The 17482-nt window shown below is 32.6% G+C and overlaps 1 protein-coding gene across 1 annotated transcript in view; it reads left to right on the top strand.

Annotated features, from left to right (window-relative positions):
- The window catches only part of LOC106464278 (cilia- and flagella-associated protein 61-like), a 111813-nt gene that overhangs the window by 20341 nt on the left and 73990 nt on the right, over positions 1 to 17482 (top strand). Inside the window, exons 4-6 of the mRNA XM_022391983.1 lie at positions 3850 to 3985; positions 11584 to 11632; positions 12548 to 12603. Of these exons, the coding sequence (XP_022247691.1) occupies positions 3850 to 3985; positions 11584 to 11632; positions 12548 to 12603 (241 nt within the window). The remainder of the gene's footprint in view (positions 1 to 3849; positions 3986 to 11583; positions 11633 to 12547; positions 12604 to 17482) is intronic.

A 17482-nucleotide genomic window follows, 5' to 3' on the forward strand; every position in this document is an offset into this window, starting at 1 on the left:
ACACACACACACACATATATATATATATATGTGTGTGTGTGTGTGTTAGTGGGTATTGTAATGAATATACAGTATATGTTTATAATATTAGTTTGCAAGGTACATTCCATATGCATATATATATATTTATAAACAAAATTATGTTAATTTTAAAACATAAGGGTAAAAAACAACATTTCCTTAGACTTATATGTGATGATATTTAAATACAACTGTTTAGACCACAAAACAAAAACAAAGTGACACTTTCATGTGTGTGATATATGGGCATAATGTGTTTTTTACACAATCTTTAGTAATATAGGAATTTTAAAACTTTTATGTTTAGTCTGTTTCTCTGCTAATTGGTCCAGAAAGTCAATAAAATTGTTTCATTACCTTTACGTTTTTGTTGTTATTGATAGCAGATATTATCTACCCTGTCTGTGGGGATGTTGCTGCAGTTTCGCATATTAGTGGGGTCAATGACTGCAATGTCCTTTCATTGACCAAGTGGATGATATTTGTATGTTCCATGAATACTGTGAGAGAATGGTTAGTCTCATGTAATGCTATATCAACGAAAGGGACCAATGTTTTTTGTAAGTCTTGAGTCGTGGTACTTTAGAGCTCTGCTTCATTTTCAAAATGTTTAGTTTGACAGAATGAAAGAAACCTGCCAACCCATTTGCTAATCCAGTAATAGCAAATGTCCCTTTGTTTGTGCAGGTGTACCTCAGTTTTTGTTTTGATTTTGCTTTGTGTCATAATAAAGATTGCTTTACACTTTCCAACATCTGTACAGTCTAGTTATTTAGCAAAAATAAAGTAATCCATGTGCTGTAAAAGACACAACACCTTTCTCAATCATCATTAATATTTTTCCTTAATCCACTGATAATAATTAATCTAATTATGTATATAAATATAACATACAGTCATTTTTGTTTTCATTGTTTTTATACAAACTTTTAAAAACTTCCACTTCACATAATTGGTTTTGATATAGTCTTAATGGGGAGGTAGGATTGAGCATGTTGATTGACTTGTGCCTATATTATACATGCCAAGTTGGGAGAATATGGATAAGCAATTTGGTTGGCTTATGTCAAGAATTTGAAGATGAAGTTGTGATGATACTGTTTGTCACCTGCAGCACAGGTGAGTGACTGAGCTGAAAAATGAAGCAAACCAAATATCACTGCATGAGAAAATAAAAACTTTGAAGGTGAAGTTTAAAGCCACTTTAATTGGTCACATGACCCCTGCACTAGATGATTGGTGCTTAACTTTCCAGTTTTCTTTCTCTGGAGATTGATGTCTGCAAAGCTAAACATTCAGGTATCTAAGATAGTATGTCTTCATCAGTCATCTAGTGAAAATCTGAACTAAGAAAGTGTGCTCAAATCTAAAATGTAAACTTGTTTTCTTTGTTCAGTGGACACTTTCAACGCACAACTTCTGTTCCTTTACGGCATTGGTAGGCTGTCACTTTTGTTCAACATCATAATCAGCTAGCCAAGTATATTTCAGTACTAACCCATTCAATCCTGTTTTTAAATACAATACTGAAATATCTTATGTGCAGAAGAGACATCACCTACTAGAGAACAAAGGGTAAATCAACTAAAATGTGGCAAAGTTAACAATATTCTGGATCATATGTTGCTGCCATGAAAGTGCAGAAATTAAGTAACTGAAAGTTTGATGATTTTTATACCGCTATAGAAGGTAGAAAACACATGACATTTTCACATATAACACTCCCACAAATGATGCTCTCTTTATTTCCCATGAACTCGGTTAGTCAGAGAATACTGAATTATTTCACAGTAAACATCTTGACAAATCTTCTGTTATTCACTTGACCTATCTTGTCACTCATAGGAAAATCAATGCTATTTGAAAATGGTACAGTACTTTTGTCTGCAAGTGAATAGGTATGTGTTTATTGAGGTACAAATTGACTTCTCTGTTTTGGCAAGTTGAAATAATATATTCATTAAATATTATTTGATTTTGTTTACATGGTAGAGGAGTTTTTAGCTCTGGACAAAACATAGTATTTGGGAGGAAGGTGCTAGGCTTTATCATTTGTTGTTAAACTGAAGTTGGGAAAAGCTGATGTATACTTATGGAATTGTGAATGACAAAGAATTCATTAGTACTTTGCTTGGTAATGCATGAATATTTAGAATTTATTTTAACAGTATCTTTTTTGTGCCTGAATAAGTGTTATTTCTATAGCTCAGGCATTATAAAAAACAATAATAATACATCACTCTAATAATGCACAAATATAAAAAAATTAACAAAACATAAGATACTCAAGGCTAATTTTGACAGGCTAAGCTTATCATTCTGATTAAACTATGGAATGAAAATCATGTTGTTGTCGTTCTTGTGGTTACTTGTGACTTGTCTGTATGCATTACTGTTACAGATCATAGAGCAAATTTGTCATCTATTTTGAATTTAAGGTCTTAAAATGTATGTAATTGTTGTAATCATATTGATAAGTTCTGAATAAATTTAAACCTATATAATAATATAGTCTGTATGAAGTGAGTATTTCATTGGGGCATTGATATATAAATATATATATATATATTCCATTAAAAAACTGCAATGCTTCTTACCCATTTTTAATGCCAACCGATGGGCCTTGATATATATCAGTTTTGTTTTAAATTCAAATCTGTGCAATGAAAGTAAACTGATTAACAATATAAAAGAAATATGGAATGTTTCCAGTTCTGAATTTAAAAAGTTTACTATCTCATTTTAAATCAATAGGAAGTTGTTGAGAAAAGTTAATATCCTTGGAAAGTGACAGCTTAGGAGATTAACATTTTAACCCTACATGTACTTCCTTTATTATGTACAAGACATATCTACATAAGTGCAATATAACCGTCATATATCTTATAAATAATATCGTGTGCACTTTCAATATTAGTATATATTTTATGTACATTTTAATCACAAGAGAGATTTGAAAACAATGTTTTTTTTCAGTTTGTTTCTACCTTATATTACAGTCTGCTTGATCTGCCTTAGAAAAGCACCAAACATTTCTTCTGCAAACATATTTCAAGCATATTTAATCTGTAACATTTACAATTTAATTGAATTAGATAATTTTTGAACCGTAAACCAAAATTAACTGTATTGATAAAATTATAATTCCTGAAGTACCATGTTTGTTGATTAATTAAAACATCAAACATAAAGTTTGCAATAAGTCTGTAGTCAAAAGATCAAATATTATACAATATTACTGTAATTAGCATAACTGAAAGTTAAACCTAACTTCATTAGGATTCTTACCTGGTTATTTTAAAATAGGATTGAAAACTCAGAGTATTTAACAAGAGTAACATTCTTTATCTTTGACATTACAAAAGAACATGTATTTGGAAGTTTCAACAACACATGTAAACATGTAAGAAAGGTTTTGAATACTGTAACAGTGTGTGTGTATATATATCATTATATGAATGCATAATTCTAAAACAAATATGAACATTAGCTGATATTTTGATATAAAATGATGTAAATATAAAGTGTACTGACAGGTGGTCTAGGATATAAAAAGTTTGTTAAGTGAAAATGGAGTACTAAAATATTGATGTTTTTAATATTTTCAACAAATAACCATTGAAAATTGTACATAAATATTTATTCAGAAGTAGGTTTATAGATCCTATACTTTTGTATGGTGAGTTAGCTCAAATGAGGTGAAAGCATATTATCAAAAAATAATCAAGGTTGGTAATATTACAAGACATATTAAATCATCTTTAGGATGTTTTTACATGTAGGTTTTGACTTTTGAAATAATGGTCCATGTTATTTTTTTATTCATAGGTAGAAGGATTTGCTGTGGGGTTTATTTATGTTTCCAGAAATGTTGATGTTGATTTGTTGAATGAGTGTTTTCAGTTATCTCCTTTTCATGGCCTGAGAAAAATTCAAGAAAAGGATGAAATTTGTTATCAGCAATGTAAGTCTGTATGTAACATTTTTAGTAATACTGTATTCAAGCATCAGCATTAGAAAAATAATGGTTCTATTTTCTATCATAGAAGATTTAAATTTGATTTTAATATCTTGCAGCATAAACTGTGAATTTAGGAAATGTATAGATATTAGTGGTATTACATAAACAACTCAAGGTGAAACATGTGGGCAAATTTGTAATATAAGTTATCTAAATAATGCAAAATAAGTGCAAATTCATTTCATAAAATATACTTCTGAACTTTTCAAATTGTGTGAAACTAATGTAAAAAATAGTAATATAGATGTTTAATGTTCTACTTTAAATAATTGATCAGTGATATGATAATTAGTTATTGGAGTAATGCAACTATTCAAATTCAAAATTTTATCAGTAAATATATAAAATTATTTTTCTAATGTATAATAAAATGTAACCTGATAAATCCAAATTTAAAATTCATTCATACAAAGAGAGAAATAATTCATTGTAATATGAAATAATAAACCACTGATAATTGCAAACACAAGTTATCAGAAGTATTTTTTACATCTTACTTATTATGGTTCCACAGTGTATGTTTTGTGTCTATCATAAGCTTCTCCATTCTTGATTTGCAATATTAAAACCATTTCAACATTACATTTTCTTGTAGGGAAATTCACATTTTGTTGGCTTCCAAATATCTGATGTTGATAAGTTCTTCTCTGAAATTTTCACAAAGCTAGGTATTTGCCAAGATCAAAGAATCTGGCATGATGATGTGAAATATTCTATATAATGAAGCAAAGTTTTAATAGTTAAAAAAACTTTGTAATTTCTTTTTAAAGGTGTAAATGATGATGTGTTAGTGTTTTATAAGAATACATTGTTTACCAGCAATACCTATCTCACTGGCTGGTGAGATGGCAGCATTAAATGGTGAAGTAGGTGAACCATGGGACAGTGATGAACCTCTGCAAACTTGGAGGGTATACTGCCAAGGCAACTATAAATCAAGGAAGAGCCTGTGGTCATTCAGTGTCAATGGATGAACTGCCATTGTTATTCTGCTGGTATGGACCAGGGATTGACTACTTGGATGAGAGTTAGAGTCCCAGATAGTGACTACAGTTCTGTGTACATGTCATTAAGAACATTTTTGGTGGCCAGGAAGTTGTAAGGGTGAAGTTCTAACTATGATTGCAGTTCCCTGTGTGTGAGGTAAAACAGATTACCTCACCCCCCACATTCAACATTTAGGGTACTATGAAGGAGGACTTTGACCATTTACTGAAGCATTTCAGACTGGTAACTGCTTAGGATGGCTGAACTCTAGAGCAGGTTATGCAATGCCTTGAAATGTTTTCCTTGCTCAAGTGCTCGATGGAGTTCAGAGTCTAACTGTCTAAACTGGGACTCCAGTACTGTTGTTATCTAGTTGCATTGCAAGTTCAAACTTGTGGAAAATAGAACAATCCATTGGGCTGAGTTCAAGACTGGGAAGAAGAGTGCCACAGAAAGCTTGACTGCTTATGCTAATTATTTGCACCATTTGCATGGAAAGGCTTACCCTGCAATAGTCTCAGCAGATTGCAATGATAACCTCATAGACAAATTTGTGAGAGGGTTAACTGGTAAAATGATGAAGCACCACCTGGACATGATAGATCTTCTCCCCCTTACTGATGCAGTTTCTGTAGTAATGCAATATGAAGTGATAACTTCAAACTAGTTGCAAAAGAGGGAGAAGCACATAGTAGCAGCTGCAGTGACTTTACCTTGGACAAATTATTCTACCTAGGCACCCATGTAGCAGCAGATTTGAGTCCAGCAAAGGATTATTAACCAACCACCAACACATCCCAGTAAATAAGCATAGCTATCTATCCTGGTCCTTCCATAGTTTATTTACTGCACCTATGCTAGTGATACCTCTGTCTAGATGTCATCCTGGAAAGGAAGAGCAAACTGCTTGCTTTACTTGTGTAGTTTTGTATAAACTACCCATACTTTGTTGCTCAGCAAAGTAGACAAAGCTATTGGTTTCAACTAATGACTCAGCAGGTGAGCAACAGCCAGCTGCAAGTGGTGAATACTCCTCTGAAAAACTACAAGTGCCAACATCAGGCATGGCTACCAACTTGGTGCAACACAATATCAAGACGACAACCAGGGTTCCAGTCAAGATGAGACTTACCAGATTCCCTATGTGATGAGTAGACTTTCTGTATGACCTGAGAACAGTCTTGTTTTATAGTATAAAAAATATTGTAAATATTTTTCTTGAAGAGGGACTTATTGTTATATGACAAGACTCTTCAGTTTAAGATTTATTTAGTGATTTAATATTTAATGATTATGTAGTTTTCATAGCAAGAGTGTTGAAAGGTAATTATTTTAAAAGCTATAGTTATAATAACTTTCATTATGTAACTCTGTATGAGTTGTATGTTGTGTATGCAGTTTAATTGTTGTACTAGGCTTTTGTAATATTGTCACCCTATGGTCACAATTTGGTACTTGTGTTACATCATTTTCATTACATGACATACACGTTTCTGGGTGGTCACAGGTATCACATTTTCTTGGGAATGTTTTGAAGATGTAACTGAGACATTATATATAACACTCACTAGGCATCAACACAAGCTATATATACATTACAGAGCAACAATACACTCTTTACTCTTGATCTGATGCATGCTGGTTTTTCTAACCAAAAGGTAAGAATTAAATTTTGTCTTTTTTCAATATTAAACTTTGTAAATTAGTTTTGGTATGAGAAATACTTTTTGTAATGCCTTAGAATTACAGAAACATTTAACTAGGGCTGTTTGACCATTTACAGATTTAATAATTTTGAAACTTTTTATACATGGGCAATAATGAATCAATTGCTCTCTGTGATTTTGCTAGTCAGCAAATTCCTATAATATAATCAAAATAAAATAATATCATATTTATTATTTTCCCATACAAGGCTTAGTGTCAGTGCCTAGTGTCAAGGGATCAATATGTAGTCCGTTTTTATACTGACACAATGTGATAATTCTCAGATATTTTTCACTTTTAAGAGCACATGCATTTACTGTATATATATGTATTATTTTTATTTTACATGTTTGTACTGACCTACTATCACTAGTTTAGTATTTTGAGTAGCTGTTGATTTCTAAAAGTGAATTATTCTGCATCCAGGCTTGCTTTGTCAAGTTATGGAAATTAGATTTTATAAGTTTGGGAGAGTGAGTAGTTTCTTTTATTTGGATTAATCTTTGTTTTAATCTGAGATAAATAAATAAACATATATATATGAAAATTTTGATTAATCTGATAGGCTTCCAAATCAGGTTGTAGATTTTTCATTGCATTCAGGCTTTAAGAAATAGGCTACTAAATGTATTGTGGGTATAGGTTGAACTAATATATTGTCATATTAAGTTTCTTTTGGCCCATCAGGTATCGTTATTTTGCAAGAACTACTTTAAATTTAATTTTACTAACACTAACAAACTAAAATATTACTTTTATATTGTAATACCTGGCTTTAATTTGACTGACATATAGCTTCACAGCTTGTACATTTTAGTACCAATACTTAATTTGACTGACAACAGCCTCAGATACCCCTTTGTGTAATAATACTTGAATTGCAAATGTTACTTTAATGATTTATTCTGTTAATATTTCCAAAGCCATGTTTAATTAATACTTAAGTGTGAGATAAAGATGCCTGATGAACAGTCGATTTTGATTAGCAAAGCAGGTACAAGTTATTGTCTTAGATATCAAATCACAAAATAGCACAAGTTATTGACAATTAAAAGAATTTAAGAGAACATGGACATGTTGTGAACAAATCATATGCTTTAATATTTCCCATATGGCTGAACATTTTTTTTTAAAGTAAACCTTATTTTACTAGGGGACACAAATATAAATTTTGGCAGGGTAGAAGACATCTTCGGCTAAGACAGTTTCATTTTTATAATAAGGTGCATGGTTGCCCTTTGGAACAGATTGCCTACAGATGTTGTGGAGGCAGTAAATTTAAGAGAGTTTAACATAAAGCTTGATAACTATTTGGATGCTAAGGGCTGGCTTTGAAAGTTTTTTTTCTTTATTTAATAGTTTTAATTTAGTTTAGAGGATGGGACAGCCTACTTGGACCAATGGGTCCCTTACTGTCCCAAAATGTTATAATACATATAAGATAATGTATTCTAGTTATCATAATTTGACTTACACATTCAGTATACATAAAAATAACTGAACAGCATGACAACACAACAAAAAAAGGAATTTAACATAGTGAAGGTTAAGTCACTTAAGCCATTGTGGCACTTTCCTGCTGCTAAAAGAAAAAACTAAGGCTGTAACAAAGGTTAAATTTTGACCTTCGAAGGATCCAAAGGTTTGAAACTTCAATTGTACAAATTTGCAAGATATATGATTGATGTCACCATAACTATTAGTTTATATTTGATTAAAAACCACATTAATTTTATGGGTAATCTATGTAAATAAAATAAAACATTTTCACCTAATTTAGAAGTATGTTATAATGAAGTGTAATAATGTTTTTATATTTTTAAATAAGAAGTAGACATTGTTTATGTACATGTATTTGATCCATGTGCAATACTCATATATCTATATATAGTAAGCTTTCATTACAAGGCTACTTTACTGCAGCCAATTAAAAGAGCTGCAGCTGACATTTAAAAGCAAAAAAAACATTTGCTTAATAGTCACCATTCCAAGCAGGTTAACAGTCACAGTCATTTTAACATAAAATTGTTGATTAACTAAACATACCTTTGAATATAATAAATGAACAGCAAATAGAGCAGTTTGACACTAACATTTCAGTTAGAAAATATATATGAACCTTCAACTATAATAAAAAATTAAAAGAGACAGTGCTATTATCAGTCATATTTTTTGTTTACAACACTGTTGATTAATTAAGCATACACCTTGGCTAAAGTTATTAGCCAAATGAATAAATAATTATAAATAAAAGCAAAACAAAACAGAGTAATGGCAACACTTTGGTTAGAAAATATGTATGGACCTTCAATTATAACAAAAAATTACACAAAACACAGTGCAGCTGTGAAAAGTATCCATGGCCAAAACATTTCTGTTGGGCTTCTACATCACTCCAAACAAAACCTTACCACTCACATGTTTGATGATATGTAATGGTTGAGTGCTATTTTTCCTGCATGCTAAGTACCTGGATCTGAGATATTATGAAAAACAGCACTCTACTAAATGGCAGAAGAAACAAGAAAAGTCCAATTGATACATTGTAATTAGCATTCTGAAGTGAACTGCTGTGGAACAGACTGTATATAGTATAAACAGGCATGTAAAAAATCCACCATTGCATCTTCATCTGGGTTATCTATGAGATCAGTGCAAGGCTGTTGGGAGGGGGGAAGCAGCATGATCAAGGCTGATCTGACCTTGCACATTAGTTTCTTTATTACTACTTTACAAACACTAGACTATGAGCCATTTTTGAAATTTCACAATAGCCACAAAAAAGGTTGCTTTGTAATTTTAGTAACATAATTAGTATTATACTTATAGGAAAATACAATGGTGTTAAATACTTATTAATATTAAAGAAGAAATATATTTTACCTGATTTTTTTGTTTCACTATTCTTGTTATTCATATAAATATGTTTTAGTACAAAGAAAAGTCTTCCATTTTAACAAAATATCATTGTAGTATACCTATATTACATTTGTATTTATTTAAATGAACCCAAATAGGTGAGCTTAAAGAAGTATAAAAATGTACATTATATGGGTAATTATTTTAAAATTACTCTTCCTTAATTTAAACTCTGGCATAGCATACTTTGTGCCATACAAGAAAGACAGCTACACCACTAGCAAAGTCTTCATTCAATTTCTCAAAACATTTCAGTAATATTTTCTTTCTCTTTATTTCAAGTCTTCAGTTTCTCAGACATAAATATTTCCTTTGATTCATGCATTTTAAATAATATGATTTTCTGAAGGTTTACCATATGTAAGTATGTATGTGTGTATATACATTCAATATACACACACAGATTTTGATTAACAAGAGATTTAAACACAGGAAGAGAACAGTTGTAATGCCAGATTTTAACATAACTTTTAATTCTGACTTTACATTAGAAACACCTTCAAGTATGCTTTGAAGTAACTAATAACAAGCCTGCATAGAGTAAATTTGGCATACTTATGTAGGGAAAATAAAAAGTAGAAGGAACACTATAGTACAGTGTCTATAAATTTCATAATTGCATCATGAAGTAATTGTGATTTCTGCTACAAATTAAGGTGTAACAGTACTTATTCACTGATTTTATCCTCAGAAATTTCTAATGTGTTGACTGTTTATATTAATTTTCGGTTAGTGGTATTGGGTATTTAACGTATGGATGGCAAGAGGTGGTCAACAGTCATGTTCTCTATGGAATTCACACGTTCTGCTAATGTCGGACTTCCACTTTTGTTTGCTCAAACGTCACATTGCCATGTTAATAGAGTCACTGTTCAAGTGTTCTTGAATACAAGGTGTTTGTTTGTGACTGGCCTCAACACTTCTCATCATGAAAAGACTAGCTGAACCAAGGTACATCACATTTGAGACATGATGGTGATCACACTGCCTTATAAGCAACAAGGATTGCATTGATGAACATTGTTCTCTCACTGCAACCTATTTCAAACCACTTCCAAAGGATCATCTAGCATGAGGATTCAGTAATGCTAGATACTGATCTATGTGGCTTGTTGTACAGCTCAGGGTAGAGATCACAGTTTTAATATAGGCATAATCTCTTTTTGACAACTTTACACCATTGTTCTCTGGTTTTTCTGATCTGCACAAGAACAACTTACATTAATAGTGGTTCCTGGTGGAGCAAACCCTGATTTATTTGTCTCAGTGTATGTGGGTAGATTGTGAAGACTTGGAACACCTGCTAAAGTGTTGAAGAGAACTTGACATCCAGAAGAAGACTTTTACAAGTCTATTGAGGGTCTTCTGATCCAACCGTTGGATCAGTTTGCCTTTCTGTTATACTTCATATCAGAACACAGAAGCATTTCATGGTGAACATCTTACAAGGTGCACAAGTTATTGTGGAGTTAGGTAACTGTGTGCTTGGCTTATTCTTGAAATACCAAAAATGAACATTTTTCTTTCTTTTTCCAATTTTTTTTGTTTACTGCAGTGATCACTGACATACCGAATTTGGGTTAATTTTATATTTTCTTAATTCTTATTTTGTTTTATTTACGCAGTACTTAAGGCTACTTGTTTTAGACCCAGATACCATGTTTGTGGTTTGTGTTTCAGCTTATTTTCAGTTATGTATCACTTTGTCAGTCAGAGTTTTGACTGTTTCAACATTTTCTCTCAAATAAATTCTTTTTATGTCAAACTTTCAGTGGCTAGAGGCTTCCCTTTTCTTAAACCCCTGTAGTAGTTCTGCTTGTTTTGTCATTATGTATACTCACTTGTATTATATTTATTTTGTACCATTTTATCTGTTTCATCAGGCATCATATAATATTTATATCATTTTTGTTTTTTTTCTCTGAAAGCACTGAAACCTGAAAAAGCAGAAAATCATGGAAGCTCATTAAAAACTCAGTAAGTGACTGTGTTAATATCTACATTTACTTAGTGACTAAGAAGACTAGCTTTACACCTAGTTGTAGAAATATTTCCAATTTCTTTATACACCACTTACCACCAGTGAGTTTAATACACATTGCATCATTTTGATAATTTTAAGTTTTCTGCCTGTTACAACACATAATGTAATGAATTGAATGAAAAATTGGGTGAAATATTCATATAACTTTCTATATAAAATATGTAGGAAACCCTAGTAATAATTAGTGGAATTCATTACAATACTGATGGTATTTTTCTCTAAATGTTTTGTTTGATTTATGTGTTATTTAGGGACCCTGTAACCAAAACCTTTGCGATCCATTAGCAGTTTGTTGCATAGATAGTGTAGAAAAAAGATCTTTATAAAGCTGCTTGGTCCATGAGTATCTCCAATCAGTCTTTTCAGGGTTAATACATAATGATACAATTTTAGATGCATGGAGCACTGTGAATTTTTCACTCAATATTTGCTGTTATTCATTTTTAATGATATTTTTACAAATTAAAAATGTCAGTGAGAAGTATTGGAAAGGAAACTTGAATAAATTAATATAAAATTTTGCATCATTGGGAGAATTGATGCTTACAATTTTAGGTACACACCAGATCTGAAAAAAACCTGCCAAAAGATATTTTTGTTTAAACTGAAATTGATCTTAGTTAGAGAAGATCATGTGTGTAGGACTTTTGAGATTATTATTTAATGTAAAAGGAAATGTTAAAAAATTAGATTCTTAAAACTTTTTCTGTCGAAAACTCTTATTAGAAAAGTAATGTATATTTAATTGTGAGATCAGTATATAGATATAAAAGAATTAATGGTATAAAGAAATGATACAAAATACAAAATTTCTTAGGAATACTCACTTCTTTAATATCAATCATTAGGTTAACAACAGGAATTTCACCATCAGGATCTAGACATAGCTCTTTATGTAATGAAGGTAAGCTCTGAATAGGTTAGAGTTGTATGGTTTTTATAGCAGTTAAAGTTATTTTAAGGATGGTTTTGTTTACTGTACGTCTGGTTCATTGTTAAGGTTTGACTTCACTGCACTTTTTAGACACTTTCCTTAACAGTGCTTTTTGTGTTAACTGTATATTTGAGTTTTCTAACTTTGTTAATAAGCACAAAACTACACAATGGTGTATCTGTGCTGTGTACAGCACTGGTATTGAAACATGATGATTAGCATTACAAGCCCTTAGACTTATTGCTGAGTCACTAGGGAACAAAATTCTAGCTCTGTGTGTGTTTGTGGTTTGTTTTGATTATTGAGACTTTATTCAAAAAGTATATAATATATATTTTTAATACTGAAATTCCCTGTCATATTTTCTTTCTCTCAAGTTGTTGTCATAGTGTCTTCATTATGTATACATTACTTTGTTTTAGTGCTTAGGGTTATGGTTGGTCATACCTTCAAATGTATGCAAGTACAATCTTATTTGTCTTTCTTTAGAAAGAAAACATTTTATGGAAAACATAAGGTTGGCACATTGGATGTTTATCACACTAATTCATATTTTAATTGGCCTGCCACTTTCAGCTTATTTTCAGTTACATATCATTTTGTCGATCAGAGTTCTGGCTGTTTCATTGTTTTCTCTCAGTTAAATTCCTTTTCAGTGGGAAGAGGCTTCCCTTTTCTTAAACCCCTGTAGTATTGTCTGATAAGGATACCTTGAGTATGTATTATATCAATATGTTTGCTTTGTCAGTGTCAGGCTTTTTTAGGTATTGCTTCACTTATAATTTTATGTTTCCTTTTCCCCAAAAGTTATGTCAATTTCTCTCTTTTATCATTATAATTTCTACTGTCTCGGGGGAGAGAAAAACTTATACTTTTCTGTGCTTATTTTTAATTTTTATGTCATTTTGAAAGTTTTCTTTCTCCAATAAATTTTTATACCTGATACTTTTTTTTCTATTTGTGTGACAGTCAAAATATTCTGTTGTTTTTTTTATCTGCCATTCTTTATATGTTTTTGGTTAGGCAAAAGAACGTTACTGGTTAATACGAATTCCTTAAAATTTAAATACTTCTGCTCATCATTTTAAATATTTTCAGTCCCCTCTATTTTTTCTTTCAATTTTTTCTCCAAAGACGTTCTCCCATTTCCAGAACTGAGTAGGTTGCTGTGGCTGCATCAGGTTGCCCAATTTCTAATGTTTTTCTCTAAATCATCTTGTTCAGTCCTTTTGGAAAAACTACTTTTTCTCTCATACTCATAATTTAGTGAAATATGTCATCAAATGTACTGTGAACTGTATCAAAACCCACAAATTTCTTGGTTTTATACGCCATTTGCTAACATACTAAATTTCTTCATTTCTTTAATCTGGGATATTTGGCTGAGCTGATATTTTCTTCTTCTGTAGGATTTTTTAAACATATTTTTGAAACTTCTAAGACTGAATGTGTAATCCTTGTTTTTTTAAGTCTATTCTGATAACCATGGAATTTCAAGAAGACGCAGTAATTAACAGCAGCAGCGGTTACTGCTTGCATTTGTTAGGCTCACAGCATTCAATGAATTACATGTTGTTCGAGATCTTTTTTTCTGTGTTAGTAATTTTTTGTATTCTACAGTTGCATTAATCAGTTAGCCATCATGCAAAAAGACGCTTAGAGTCTGTAGTTCCTCACTGTGCTTCTTTTTTTATGCCCTTATTCGAGCTATGTTTGCTTATATGTCCTATATTATTCCTATATGTTACAGACCTGCAGGAAAGGAAAGCTCTTTTGATGTGTTCTCTTCTTTAGTCTGGATATACATGTGATAGTTATAGCTATCATAACTGCTAACCTTTCAATAATGCTTAACATTTTTATAATATTTCCTGACGTTAGTTATTTGTAACATCAGTAATTGACTACTTTAAATATGTATCTTGAGATTGTAACATTTCTCCAGAGAACACCAATCTTGCATTATTTGTGTTCTCATGGTATTGTTTGACTGGAAATTAGTGGAAGGGAAATTTCACATGTTATTAGCCCAATTTTTCTATAAGATTGGAGAATGGCCATTTTACAATATTGTGTTTGATTGGTTAAATTTAGAAAAGCATTAGTTCTTTGTTCTCTGACTAAATATATGTGTCTTTTGAATATTTTTATTGGAGTCAGTCTTGTTTTGGTCATCATGCAATGTGTCTTTGTGCAGTACAGCCCAGTTCATGTAATACTAAGAAAATAATCAGTCAAATAAGCAGTATTATTTCAAGTACAGTTGTGATGATTCTGTACAACATTTTTTCTATCTTGATATTCATCTCCAACATGTATCAGTTCCTACATTGAAATGATTCTGTTTTCATTTTCAAACATCAATGACTTAACTGCCAGCTAGATCTTAGCATTCTTTTGGTTATTGCAGATGTAAATTTTTATGCAAACAAATAAATAAATACACTCTTTTGTCCAGTCACACTATTTCCTGACTTTTTGCTTTGAATGTAAACTGTTTTTCCCTCCTCAATCAGAAGGCATGGCCTATCTTAATAAACATGAAGATTAGTTTTAAATGACTTTCAAAAATTTTCTATATTTTCCACTATTTTTGAGTTCACAATAACTGTCAGATTTTGCATGGCCAGATTATTTGCAATATTTGTCTGTGGTGGTTGGCTATAAATTTTAACTATAAACAAACAGCAATACAGCCTGCTTGTTTTATAATAATATATTAAAAACAAATCAAACATATATACAAATATTTGTTACAGCATCATGACATTTTACTGCTGTCATTTTACTGATGGTTGTAGGAGCTGGTGCATCTTTTATGTAGGATAGCTTCTCCTCTTCCATGACTATCTGTCGGTCACCTACCTTGTAACCAACAAAGTCCAGCTCAGAATAGTCGATATAGCACTTAGATGGCCTGATGGTCACCTGAATAGCTCTCTGACTTTTTTCAGGTGGTCTTCCCATCTGGCTGTGTGGGTCAGAATGTCATCTACATAATGCTCGATGTTGGTGGTTTTTTGCAACAGCTTCCTCATTGTTGGTGGAATGTCACTGCTGAGTTGTCTAACCCAATCATCATCCTCTTGAACTGATATTATCCATATGGTATCACAAAAGCTGTCATCTTTTTAGTTTCTGTCTCCATTGGGATCTGCAAATAACCTTTACTGAGGTCGATCTTGGTAAAGAACTTGGCCCCCATTGAGTTTCACCATGATTGTCTCTGGGTTGTCCATAGGTTCAAAATTGAACTTCGTCACAAGGAGCTGTCCCTCCTCTTCATGATTACAGCTGGTGAACAGTAGGCTGAATTCAAAGGCTCAATGATTCCACCTTCTAACATGACCTCAACATCTTGCTTGATCAGGTCTCTTATCGCATAGAACATCTAGTAGGGCTTCATCTTGACTGGATCCCTGATCATGGTCTAGATCTTGTGTTGTGCAAGATCTGTCTTGCCTGGTCTATCTGTGTAGACATCTGCATACTGGCACAGTAGATCTTCTAGCTCTTTCTTCTGCTTGCCAGTCCGTTCTTCACTGATGTTGATGTCTTTGTATGTCTCATCTCCACCCAGCGGTCTTATGTCTAGTAGTTCTTCATCTTCTATGACAAATTCAGCATCTTCTGGTTCTGTATCTGTGACAGCCACACCTGCAACGTCCATCTATACCTCAATAGCTGCACCCCTTAGGTCTTCTTCTATCTCAAAGTATCTCTTCAGCAGATTGGCATGGTAGATCTTGGTCTTACCATCCACTTTTATAGTCTATTCCATTGACCACTACCTGCACTTCAAAAGGTCCTTTTCACTGCAGGGTGAATTTGTTGTTTTCTATGGGTAGCAGAATCAAGACCTTCTCTGACCTTAAAATGTCGATTCTTGGTCTTTTTGTCATAAAAGTGCTTCTAACTGCCTTGAGATGCAGACAAGCTCTCTTAAGCAAGTTGACAAGTTTCCTCCAGTTGGTTTCTGAGGTCTAACAAGTACTAGTATGTGTTCCTCTCTTTTGATTCTTCTCCTGTCTACATCTCTTTCAATATCTAAATCAGACCTTGTGCAGCAACTCGAAGGGTGAAAAACCTGTACTTGCTTGTGGGACTTCATGAGGTCTCTCCTGGCACATCTTCTTCAACATGCTCTTTAAGACTCCATTGACTCTCTCACAAAGTCCATTACATCTGGGGTTGTATCAGGTAGTAAAAGAGCCTGCCTAGTGCTGATGAGTCACTCAAAACTTCTTTTGGGAAGCCGTACTGCAGAACACTTCCAGAAGAGCATCTGCTACTCTCTCTGTCTCTATCTTCAGCAGTACCATGGCTTCTGGGTAACATATTGCATAGTTGACTACTGTCAGCATGTACCAGTTACCCTTGCCGGGTACAGGTGCTAGAGGTCTCATCAAGTTCACAGCTACTCTGCTGAATGCTTCTATGAGAGGCATCTCACCCAGTGGCACCTTGGCTACCTTCCCTATAGGTACTGTCCTTTGGCAGATGTCAAATGACCTGCATAATCTGGTCACATCTCCAATGACCACAGCCAATGGAAGTTTCTGGTGATTCTGTCTGTCATCTTCTTCTTTCCTCCTAGGTGTTCTCTCACAATCAACTTGTGAGCCAACTTCATTACTTGAGTCTGGTATTCTATTTTTACTGTGATATGTATAACTTGACCCATAGAACTGCCTTCTGGGCCTCTATTCTGTAAGTCCTTCTCCCCTTTGTCTTGTGCTCAAATTTCTCTCAGGCACTGTCCCAAAGTTTTTGAAGTGAAAGGTCTTTCTCTTGTGCTTCCTTCAGACATAGACATACAATCGAGATGAGATCTTTCAAGATTTGCAGG

This window comes from Limulus polyphemus, unplaced genomic scaffold (genome assembly GCF_000517525.1).
Source record: "Limulus polyphemus unplaced genomic scaffold, Limulus_polyphemus-2.1.2 Scaffold1605, whole genome shotgun sequence".
NCBI classification, from domain to species: domain Eukaryota; kingdom Metazoa; phylum Arthropoda; class Merostomata; order Xiphosura; family Limulidae; genus Limulus; species Limulus polyphemus.